At 44.4% G+C, this 12,369-nt stretch overlaps 1 protein-coding gene and 1 long non-coding RNA gene across 3 annotated transcripts in view; one reads left to right on the forward strand and one right to left on the reverse strand.

The window, feature by feature from the left end:
- PARD3B (par-3 family cell polarity regulator beta) overlaps nucleotides 1–12,369 on the reverse strand; it is a 579,832-nt gene that overhangs the window by 401,562 nt on the left and 165,901 nt on the right. For both annotated transcript variants that reach the window (XM_083472433.1, XM_083472434.1), the window contains exons 5-6: nucleotides 8,923–9,008; nucleotides 3,242–3,328 (exon numbers count right to left, since the gene is read on the reverse strand). In XM_083472433.1, coding sequence (XP_083328559.1) covers nucleotides 3,242–3,328; nucleotides 8,923–9,008 — 173 coding nt within the window. The remainder of the gene's footprint in view (nucleotides 1–3,241; nucleotides 3,329–8,922; nucleotides 9,009–12,369) is intronic.
- LOC310693554 overlaps nucleotides 1–12,369 on the forward strand; it is a 278,269-nt gene that overhangs the window by 198,106 nt on the left and 67,794 nt on the right. The gene's annotated exons all lie outside the window — the stretch shown is intronic.

Consider the following 12,369-nt stretch of genomic DNA (forward strand, 5'->3'; position numbering starts at 1 on the left):
AGTGTTTTTTGTTTCAATGGAAGCCGCCCAGAGTGGCTGGGGAAACCCAGCCAGATGGGCGGGGTACAAATAATAAATTAATTATTATTATTATTATTATTATTATTATTATTATTATTATCCACCCCCCCCCAAAAAAAATATAGACCGGCCCCCCACAAGGTCTGAGGGACAGTGGACTGGCCCCCTGCTGAAAAAGTTTGCTGAGCCATGGCTTAGTCTGTTTGCACAAGCATAGAGCTTGTGGACAGACCAAGTTCCTCACCATTGTATATCACTGGCATTGCATCTGAATGCAAGCAACCAAGGAGTGTGCAAGCAGGGAGATTATTCATCGTGACGTCATTGTCTTAAAAAAGTGCCAACTTTCACTTGAAAATATCACAATACTTAATGGAAGCCCTTCCTGTGCCGATTTAAATGAGCCACTCTCTGAATTTATTTATATTTAAGGCAGAAAGGAGACTGAAGTATCACTTGTCAGGGCTGGAGTCAGAGGCAGGTCAGCAAGAAAGGAAGCAGATCTCTGTTGTTAGTGAAGTTAACTCTTTATTCAAGGAAACGGCATACAACTCAACAGCCCTTCCCAGTAGGTCTTGCCACTATGGGGCAGTTGACAGGACTGCCTTCTAAATCTGCCTTCCAAACCTCTCTGAGGCTTCTCGTCTCCCTGATGTTTCCCAAGTAGTCTCAAACTGCGTTTGCGCACCTCTGACTTCTTTCCCGCTCTTCTCAATACTCTGTGAGTTCTTGGAGGGGGAGGAGAGCTTGCAGATTCTCCAGCAGTCCCTTGACTCCCCTCCTCTGCTTCAGACCCAGAGTCTGAACTGCTCCCTGTCCCAGGCTCTTCCTGCTCGCTGAACCCTGTTGCCCTTTCAGTATGTGGGACCTGCTCCCAATCTTCACCCTCCGATCTGTCCTCAGTGTCCCACCACTAATCAGAGCCTTCCTCCTCTGGGGGTTCCCGGGGGGGGGGGTTCACTGGCTGGTGCCCCCCCATCACTCCTCTTTGTCCAGCCAGTCTCTGACATCATTTGTCATCCACAAGACTGACAACTTCTTGTTGTAGTCACAACAAACTAATAGTAGTAACAGTAATAGTAATCATTTTTATGCCACCCATCTGACTAGGTTGCGCCAGCCGTTATGGGCGGCTCCCAAGAAAAAATTAGTAAAAATGCTGCTTCCGAGTAACACTGCGCACGGACCTTGTAGGTTTGCACACTCCTCCTTGCACTGCATGCATGATATTATCTACCGTATTTTTTGCTCCATAGGACACACTTTTTCCCCTCCAAAAATTAAGGGGAAATGTGTGTGCGTCCTATGGAGCTAATGCAGGCTCCTTGGCTTCAGCGATAGCAATGCGAAGCCTCCGAAGCGCAGAGGAAGCGCTCCTTCCACGCTCCTGTCATGCTCCAGAGGCTTCCCGTTGCTTTCGCTGAAGCCTCCGGAGCACAGCAGGAGGTTCCGCTGTGCTCCGGAGGCTTCGGGTTCCTTTCGCTGAAGCCGGGAGACCAAGACTCTCCTGGCTTCAGCAGAGAGGGAAACCTGCGCAGCGCCTCTTCAGCCAAGCGGGAGGAGAAATGGAAGGGGCTCCGTTTCTCCTGCCGCTTCGCTGAAGGGACACTGAGCAGAGAGGGGGAGCTTTTTTTTTCTTGTTCTCTCCCTCTAAAACAAGGTGCGCCCTATAGATCAAAAAACACGGTAGTTAGCATTTGCAAAACAGCTTCAAAACTTACGTTTCAAACTCTAGATTCAAGCTACCCGTGATGAGCGTTAGCAGTGGGGTGTAATTCAACATGACAGCTAATGCTGACAAAGGGAGGGAATTTACACAAGAGGGAAAGGAAGCATACAAGACCATGGTTAAGAGATTAGGAAATGTTGTTTCATAACAGACCAAATACATCATGAAAACTATACCCTGAAGTAAAAATGTTGATAAGTCTTAAATTGAGGTGCAAAGGTTGAATCTCTTAGTTTAAGGCATGTGTGCAACAGCTGACCACCATATTAAAATGATCAAATATAGGATAATCAAGAAGAAGAAAAACATATGGTATTTTCTTTATGTGACAAAATGTTCTGCAAGGGGGAACATAATTTAATTTAGATGCCGTCAAGCTGGTTTCTATTTAAGGAGTAAGAAGCGCAGATATGAGAGACAGGTGGAATCCTGTTCTGGGCACCACAATGTAAGAAGGATGTTGACAAGCTGGAATGGGTGGCGAGAAAGGCAACCAAGATGACCAAGGGTCTGAAAACCAAGCCTTATGAGGAACAGTTGAGGGAACTGGATATGTTTAGTCTGGTAAAGAGGAAGCGGAGAGGAGATAGGATAGCCATCTTCAAATACCTAAAGGGCTGTCAAATAGGGGATGGAGAAAGCTTGCTTTCTCCAGCTTCTGAGGAGGGTAGGACCCAAACTAATGGGTTCAAGTTCCAAGAAAGGAGATTCCTACTAAATACCCGGAAGAACTTTCTGACAGTAAGAATCATAGAATCATAGAGTTGGAATAGACCAACCCCCTGCCAAGCAGGAAACACCATCAGAGCACTCCTGACATATGGTTGTCAAGCCTCTGCTTAAAGACCTCCAAAGAAGGAGACTCCACCACACTCCTTGGCAGCAAATTCCACTGTCGAACAGCTCTTGTTGTGGTTGTGGACTCTCCTTCCTTGGAGCTTTTTAAGCAGAGGTGGATGGCTTAAATCCACATACATGATGGATCTGTCATGTATACCATATTTTTCACTCTATAAGACGCACCAGACCACAAGACACACCTAGTTTTTGGAGGAGGAAAACAAGAAAAAAAAAATTCTGAATCTCAGAAGCCAGAACAGCAAGAGGGATCGCTGCGCAGTGAAAGCAGCAATCCCTCTTGCTGTTCTGGCTTCTGGGATAGCTGCGCAGCCTGCATTCGCTCCATAAGACGCACACACATTTCCCCTTACTTTTTAGGAGGGAAAAAGTGAGTCTTATAGAGCAAAAAATACGGTATATTCTAGTTGAGATTCTTGCATTGCGGTGGGGTTGGACTACATGAGCCTTGGGATCCCTTCCATGATTCTATGAGAACCAAAAGGGACACAAACATCTTCTCCTGTTTCCCTACACCTTTGAGCTACTTCAGCGTATCTGTAATCAACATGCTTATGCTTAAGGTGTTTAGGACAAAACAATAACAACAACAACCGAGTTCGTTTTCATCAGAATGGCAATGCAAATCCTTACCTTCCGCTTAATGATGAAAGATATGGTACCACGTGGATCCCCAGCGGCCCGCCTTCCCCAGAAATCTCTACCACTCTTGTCACACCACTAAGGAAGAGGAGGGGGAAACAGACATGGTTACATTCAACAAAAATCGGAGAGCAACAGTCTCACTAGGGGGCCTACCACCAACCTTGTTGTTTCAATGCCAGGCAAAGATGTTTTCGTTTTCCTGGGAATTTGGGCAACATCCATGATTCGGTTATTTTTGTATTGCTAAAACTGTTTTTTATAGCTTTGTGTGATTTTATCCTTGTTTCTTCTTGCCCGGCCGTACATAGCTTTGAGGCTGTTGCTTTTAAAGTTAGAAGCTATACAGTAATGTATTAAGCCTAAACTTTAAAAGAGACCAAGACAAAAGCAGCTGTGAAAGGTCAACAAAAGTAGAATAGTCCTACTTCAGCCCTGATCTCACTTGACACATTTCTTCTCCTTTATTCTAGTATTGGTTCCGCATTGTGGGGCCTTTTGTATTCTCCCCAGGAGAATAAAAACCGTGGACCCCATGTGTGCCATAATAATGGTGGCTAAAGACAGGGACAAGAAGGCTTTTTTGTATATACTTGTGCTACAACATCTGAAGTGGGCTCATGGGGAGGTAATACTTATCTGACAATGCCCCTTCTATACAGTTGTACCTTGGTTCTCAAACGCCTTGCGACTCAAATGTTTTGGCTCCAGAACGCAACAAACCCAGAAGTGAGTGTTTTCCGGTTTGCGAACGTTTTTTGGAAACCCGAACGTCCGACGTGGCTGCCGCAGTTTCCGATTGAGTGCAGGAAGCTCCTGCGGCCAATAGGAAGCAGCGCCTCGGTTTTCGAACGTTTTTGGAAGTTGAACCGACTTCTGGAACAGATTCCCTTCGAGAACCGAGATGCAACTGTAATGAAGTTGGACTAATGACCTGCTTCTGATCTTCACTTCCTAGACGTAGTGATTGCAACTCTTTCACAAACATGCTCAGCTCAGCTCAGCAAGGGATGTCTCTCAAAACCGAAAGTTTACTTCAGCCTCTGTGTGATGTCTTGTTCTTGTCCGGACAACCATCTATTAGCGCACACTTGACCACAGCAGCTCTTTCTTCCTGTTTTGTTCCCCGTTTCATTTCCTGCAGTGTTGCGGATTTAATCAGTGGATAATGTTCTGTGTTGATTGACACAATTTCCTGATTACCTTGTTATCACCTCCCTGGTGCTTTCATATGCCGTGCTCAGGTGTCCGTCACTGCTAATCATTTTTCTAGAATTGTATCTGAGCCCCGCCAGGTTCAGGATGGGAAAGGAATCAACTGCATTAACTGAAAAGTTTTGTGGACATGGAAGTACACTTTTATCCATGACAGGTTATGGCAGGCATAGGCAAACTGGGCCCTCCAGATGTTTTGGGACTACAATTCCCATTATCCCTGACCACTGGTCCTCCTAGCTAGAGATGATGGGAGTTGTAGTCCCAAAACATCTGGAGGGCCGAGTTTGCCTATGCCCGGGTTATGGCCTGACAGACCTGTTATCTGCTAACCACGAGTGTGGTGATCTCTCTCAGCTGCTGTAAGACCTGGTTCGCATGGTGATCTCATACTAGAACCCTGGGGATAGTAACTGCTGGGCTTCTTGTTCATTCTCTTCTACTTTGGTGATCCTTCATAACTGTGTAAGATTGTCTTCCATGAACACAGTCTTAGCAGTGAGTCCAATTCTGGATCCACACGTCCTTCCACATTGGGGACATACGCTCCCACAGGGTGGGAGTTGATCACAGAGAGGGTTTGCCAAATGTGCCTTCCTCTTAGCTCGTTTCTCCCTTTTGCTCTGAGTTTGAGCATTTGCATAGGTGAAGAGTAGGGGCCCAATGCAAGGATTCAGTGTACTTGCCAATGTGCATTGCATTAAAGGTAAAGGTAAAGGGACCCCTGACCATTAGGTCCAGTCGTGACCGACTCTGGGGTTGCGGCGCTCATCTCGCTTTATTGGCCGAGGGAGCCGGCGTACAGCTTCCGGGTCATGTGGCCAGCATGACTAAGCCGCTTCTGGCGAACCAGAGCAGCGCACGGAAATGCAGTTTACCTTCCCGCCAGAGCGGGACCTATTTATCTACTTGCACTTTGACGTGCTTTCGAACTTCTAGGTTGGCAGGAGCAGGGACCGAGCAATGGGAGCTCACCCCGTCGCGGGGATTCGAACCGCCGACCTTCTGATCAGCAAGTCCTAGGCTCTGTGGTTTAACCCACAGCGCCATCCATGTCCCACGTACATTGCATTAGATATGTACAAAGTAACTGCAGGCTCCCATGTGTAGGTTCACAGGTGGGCTGGATGAGGTAGCTGTTCGATGGAGCAAGCTTGTTTTCTCCTGCTCTGGAGGATAGGACCCAAACCAATGAATTCAAGTTACAGTGAAACCTCGGGTTAAGAACTGGTACCAAAGCTGGCCTGATACAACCCTGGCCTATCCAATGGAGCCTTTAAATGAGTAAGCTATGCATGATGCAGTTTCAGAATGCCAAGTAATCAACTGTTAATAAACCAAGTATCTACTTTCCAATAGCCTTGGTTTAATTTTTCATTAACAGAGCTATTTTTATTATGGGGGGAAAAAAACATGTTTCAGTGTGAGGCTTGCAAAAATATTTCTGTTTCTACATGTCGCACTACGGGGTGGAATTACATGACTGGCGATACATTCCTAAACTACAGTATAATGCCTTGTTATTTTTAACCTCTTCCAATTAAGAGGTATTGGACAAGAAACATGAATGTAAGAAAGGGGGAAAGGAAAAAGAAAGAAAGAAAGAAAGAAAGAAAGAAAGAAAGAAAGAAAGAAAGAAAGAAAGAAAGCTTCAAGTCATTAGCTATTATGGAGCACATTAAAATTCTACGCAAGGGTGTGTGATTTTATTGAGCTTGCTATTACGCCACCACGTTTGTTTATTGTTAAATAAGAAAATGTACCGTTTTTTGTAGACAGAGTTTTTGCTAACTGGTAGTAAACAAAACACCTCTCTTTCTCTTCCCCCGCATATTTCCCATCTTCCTATAAGCACACAAAGAAATATTCTCATGTGGGTTTTTTTTGGGGGGGGGGGGAATCACAGTTTTCCATTCTTTTATTTTGAGACAAAATGAAAAATGGTGTTTACTGTCTTCTTGATACATACAGTAATTTTAACAAGATATACATGGGAAGGTAATAGGGGTAAGGCATGCAGGCCTATATTGAAAGGGTTTATTAAGTTATCTGAAATCTTGGTTAAAACAAACACACACGAACAAACACACACACACTTTGATTTAGGGCTTCAATTGCAACATTTTGGAGGTCCCAGGCCGCAAGGCGGTTAGATTGGTCTCAACTAGGGCCAGGGCCTTTTCTGTACTGGCCCCGATCTGATGGAACGCTCTGTCACAAGAGACTACGGCCCTGCGGGACTTGACATCTTTCCGCAGGGCCTGCAAGACAGAGCTGTTCCGCCTGGCCTTTGGTTTGGACTCAGTCTGACCCTTATGTTTCCCTCCCCTTATGGTTTTGATCTATGGGCTACTTTTAAAATGAGGCTGCATTTTAAATTGCATTTTAACCTGTATTTTAAATTGGGGTTTTCCCCCCATTAATTTTTTATTGTAATTTTACTGATGTTGGCCGCACTGAGCCCGGCTCTGGCCAGGGAGGGCAGGGTATAAATAAAAATTTGTATTACTATTATTATTATTATTATTATTATTATTATTATTATTATTATTGCTAAATCTAGCTCCATTCAGTTACCAGGTACCTGCGGTTTTCAACACTGCCACTGAGACTTCCTTAAAACCAGCTAGAATGCAAAAATCACAAGCAGTTCTGAATTTGAGAGTATGCTCCCAGATTTGCTGTTTTTAGCCAGGTGCTCTTAACCGCCTCACCACTGTCACCGCAAGCAGGTTTAAATATCAGATAGGAGAACAAGGCACCTTCTTACCGGAATATTTATATTTGGCAAATCTTTATCTGATTAGGAAACTCGTTGCTTCCTGCTCGTTAACGATCTGACCACAGAGATCCTTGAATTCAAAAAACGCCAAAGCGAGTAACGCAAATGTAACATAATTGAAGGTGGCAGCTATGCAGAAAGGTTGCCGCTAACATAATACGCCTGCCCCCCCACCGCCCAAATCTTACTATCACTTCCCCTGCAGTTCAAAGCCATCAGCGGGTCAGAGATCGGCTGCTCCATCTCCTCCATCTTTTCATCCACCACCCACCAAAACTAACGCTCTCATTTGGACCATGCTGTTCTTAATTTGGTTTAGCTGAAGCAGAATGATATGATGATATACAGAAAGAGCAGAAGAAAGCATGGTGAAGAATGAGAACGGCAAATTAGGGAGCAGGGAGAGAGACTTGCAATTACATACATGCTGGTGAAATGTTATTTCATTACAATCAGGGTCGGCAGGAGAGGACATAGACATGGTAACGCTCTGGGGGGAAAGTAAACAGCGTTTCTGTGCGCTGCTCTGGTTTTGCCAGAAGCGGCTTAGTCTTGCTGGCCACATGACCCGGAAGCTGTCTGCGGACAAATGCCGGCTAACTCGGCCTATAGAGCGAGATGAGCGCGCAACCCCAGAGTCGTCCGTGACTGGACCTAATGATCAGGGGTACCTTTACCTTTACCTTTTTAGTAATCTACAGGCCTTTACTGTGATATGAGAGCAAGGCCAAATAGTGAATGCCCAAACTCATCCAGGGGTGCCAACTTGAATACAGTGGTACCTCGAGTTACATACGCTTTCAGGTTACAGATTCTGCTAACCCAGAAATAGTACCTCGGGTTAAGAACTTTGCTTCAGGATGAGAACAGAAATCGTGCTGCGGCGGCGTGGCGGCAGTGGAAGGCCCCATTAGCTAAAGTGGTGCTTCAGGTTAAGAACAGTTTCAGGTTAAGAACGGACCTCCAGAACGAATTAAGTACATAACCAGAGTTACCACTGTATATCAGTTGCCATTTGAATTTTGCATTATAAGAACTCATGTTGCTTTTTCCATTCTGGCATGACCAGATCTCACAATGCCTTCTTCCATGTCACAGGGGGAGGTTTGTGAGTTACACAGGGGGTTACATGGAAATGAGGGAGTTAACCTTTTCTCCCCATCCCACAATGCAGTGTACTCCAATTAAAAACACCACCGTGGTTACTATTAGCCTGGGGTTGGGGGCAGACACCTAACTTTTTTCTCCTTCCAGAGCTAACAGAAGCTTGGAGAGAGGGGTTGGGGAAATCACATGCTGGAGAAAGTTAAAATCCTCTCTGCCCGCTATGCAAACCCTATTTTTCCCATCCTTGCCCCTCAGCTACTTTAAGCAAATTGGAAGGTCTAGGCATATATCTCCCATGTCACATCTAGTTTGGCCCCAGGTAATGTGACAATAAAGAGGCTTTCAAGCATCCTGAAATCTACCCGGTGTAAATATCTGCCATTTCTCTTCAACAAATTGATTTAAGGAACTATATTATTTGATCTACGATAGGCAGAATGTCACGAGCCATACATAAACACACCCATTTATACATCCAAAAGATGTACGAGGTTTTTCTTTTAAAAAAGTAAAAAAACAGATAAGGTACAGTAAAGTAGAAATGAAATATAAATGTATTCATACATACTTGAAAATGAATTTTGTTTTCTGAGATGCCAGCGCTTCGCTGTGTGCAGCAAGATCCCAATCTTCTGAAGACGAGTGGGTCAAACCCTAAAGAGATTTTGAAAATGTGCATTTTAATGTTAAATAATATGATTTGGATTTAGAGCAGTTGTTAATACTTATGGATTACACTCCAAACAGAAAAGCAAACGTCTAGGAATTCCAGCCTTACTGATGCCAACAACCGCTCCATACCTCTGATGCAACAAGACTTGGAAAATACATGATCTGGTGTTGCTTTCTTTCCACCGTTTCACGAAGCAGTTAGAATGGTAAGGCTGGATAGAAAGGGGGGAAGCAACTGAGACACATGCTCACAAACCCTCATCATGTGAGCAGAAACTGGAAAGTGGAAAGAGCAGAATTTCCTTACAGCAAATTCATTTTTAAAAATCCTGATAAATGTAGCTGAACATAGTGAGTGTAGGCAAGCCTTTCTGCGAGTGCCTCCAACCCAGTGGTGGAGAATTCTCTGGAAAAACAATCTCTCAAAGGACCTGTTTTCTTTCTCTAGCGCTAATACATTCAGGAACCTCACCAAAATGCTGGAGAGGGTCACATCCACAGGCACATACCTCCACATGTGGTGGGATTGCCCCAAAATCCAACTATTCTGGACAACAGCCATACGAGAAATATGTAAAATAACTAAGCAAGTATTAAACATCACCCCAGGAATTGGCCCTACTAAACATCTTCCAAGACAACAATGCCCATTTACACCACAAATAATTCATAACCCACCTACTTTCAGCAGCCAGAAACACTATAACCAGACACTGGAGAGACCTGTCAGGAGTAAGCATGGACCAATGGCACCAAATAGTACGGGAAACAGCCTTACTAGAAAAATTAACCGATAAACTGAAACTGACACAGGGACAAACAGAAGAAGAAGGCTCCCCTTTATCACATACACAGCCCAACAAGACAATGACAATAATCCACCAACAGCATACAGATCAATATGGCTAACCTGATCCAAAACACCCACCCACCTCACCCACACATGAAAACAAAGATCACTACAGCCAATCACAAGTTAACAATCACACCCTAGGCCAACCCCAACCTCTCTCACCACCAAAGGAACACAAGTGAACAGCAGAGAACTGGCACGAGCAACTCTGACACCAAACCCTACATACATTAAGCATAATAGAAACATCGCCACCCGACCCCACCCCCACCCTTCTCCCCCCCCCTCCACCCCTTTTTCTCTCCCCCTAATGTCTCAACGAATGAAACGGATTTGTAAAAATGTTACATGGAAAAAATACGAGAGACATGACACATACTTCTGTAAAACAAGAAAATCTTTAATAAAAATAATAATAATGCAGGATCAAAGGACCTGTTGATGGCATTTTACCATTGTACTGTTGAGAGTGTGTTAACTTATGGTCTGTGTGTGTGGTTTGGGAGCTGCACAGCGAGGGGGGAAACAATGCTGTCCAAGGTTGTAAAGACTGCAGAGAGAATAATTGGGTGCACTCTTCCCACCTTAGATCAAATCTATGCTGCCAGGTGCCATAAGAAAGCGGCAGAGATAGCGCAGGATAGTACGCACCCCGGAAATGATCTCTTTCAGCTTCTGCCTTCTGGAAGAAGGTACAGGGTTATAAAGACTAGGAGCAGCCGCCTGAGAAACAGTTTCTACCCAAATGCAATTCTGGTTTTAAACACAGTATAAGGAGTCTCTATAGGAGTATATTGTATTTTAAAATGGGGTTTCAGAGTTTTTAGGGGGTTTTGAATGTCTTATGTAGATTTTTCAATTTCATTGTTCTGTATGGGACAATGACAATAAAGATATCGTATTGTATCGTATCAAGGAGAAAGGAGGGTGGGGAGATTATTGGCTATTTCCTTTCCTCCATGAAACCTCTCAGTTGCTCTGAAGGGTACCCCAATCCTCAGAGGCTCCCCCAGAGCAGATTTTCAGAGAGCTGTAGGAGGGGATTTGCAAAACTACCACCTTCCCCTTTCCTTGTGAGCAGAACTCTACTTCTGAGAAATCAGGATCCAAACCCTTGTTAAATATATATATACAGTGGTGCCTCGCAAGACGAAAAAGAATCCGTTCCGCGAGTCTCTTTGTCTTGCGGTTTTTTCATCTTGCGAAGCAAGCCCGTTAGCGGCTTAGCGGCTTAGCGCTATTAGCGGTTTAGCGGATCAGCTGATAAGCGGCTTAGCGGCTTAGCGGATCAGCTGATAAGCGGCTTAGCGGATCAGCTGTTAAGCGGCTTAGCGGCGTAGGATCAGCTGATAAACGGCTTAGCGGCTTGGGGAAAAGGGGGGGGAGGGAAAAAAACCCTGCAGGAACTCGCAAGGCATTGTCGTCTTGCGAAGCAAGCCCATAGGAAATTCGTTTTGCGAAGCACCTCCAAAACGGAAAACCCTTTCGTCTAGCGGGTTTTCCGTCTTGCGAGGCATTCGTCTTGCGGGGCACCACCATATATATATATATACATATATATATATATATATATATATATAACAATTCTTTCAGCCTGAAAGGAAAATAGGAAGGATGTCCATGGGTGAACTCCATATCTATCAAAATGAGCCTAGGGAGGTCAGGCATGGGTCCTTGCTGGTCAGAAGGATTATTGAGGAAAATCTTGAAACTGTAGGGAAATTATGGTTCACAACAACCCACGTTGTTTAAATGGAAACATTATCAGGACGAGCATGAATCCAAACCAGGCATAGGCAAACTCTGGTCCTCCAGATGTTTGGGACTACAATTTCCATCATCCCTGACCACTGGTACTGTTAGCTAGGGGTGATGGGAATTGTAATCCCAAACATCTGGAGGACTGGAGTTTGCCCATGCCTGATCTAAACGTATTTTGACATGGCATCACTTTCATAAATGATATTCTAAAACGGACAACACTAACTTATTGGGATAGAATTAGAAGTATATTGACTCTTTGTCGCTTTTTTAATATTTGGGTGGAACAGACCCTCCCCCTCCCTGTATCAGGAACTGAAACTGAATCTGAATGTCACCATCTAGTTCAAGCCACTTTATATAAGAAAATAATTGTGGCTGAAAATGTCAAGATTAATTAGTGAAGTCCTGTTTCATCCAGAGTATCAACACTGATACCGAGCGATCTAATTTCAGCTATAAATGATGTCATGTGAACTAATAACACAGAAAAACAACAGTTGAACAAATGACTCTTTTTTTCTCACGAGGGATTTCAGGATATACCTTGAGATGAGACAATTCGCCTTATCTATATACTAATACCAAGTCAAGTCCTACACTGTGCTTGTGCTTATCCACCTAAAACACTATATAGCGTGTTCTCCTTCACGGAGAGCACGTGTTGCGGTGGGGGCTGCCAGGACACTCCAAAGTTGGGGGCGGGCTAATTGATCATTGGCCACTGAT

Source organism: Podarcis liolepis (genome assembly GCF_965112155.1).
Source record: "Podarcis liolepis genome assembly, chromosome: 1".
Taxonomy (NCBI): Eukaryota; Metazoa; Chordata; class Lepidosauria; order Squamata; family Lacertidae; genus Podarcis; species Podarcis liolepis.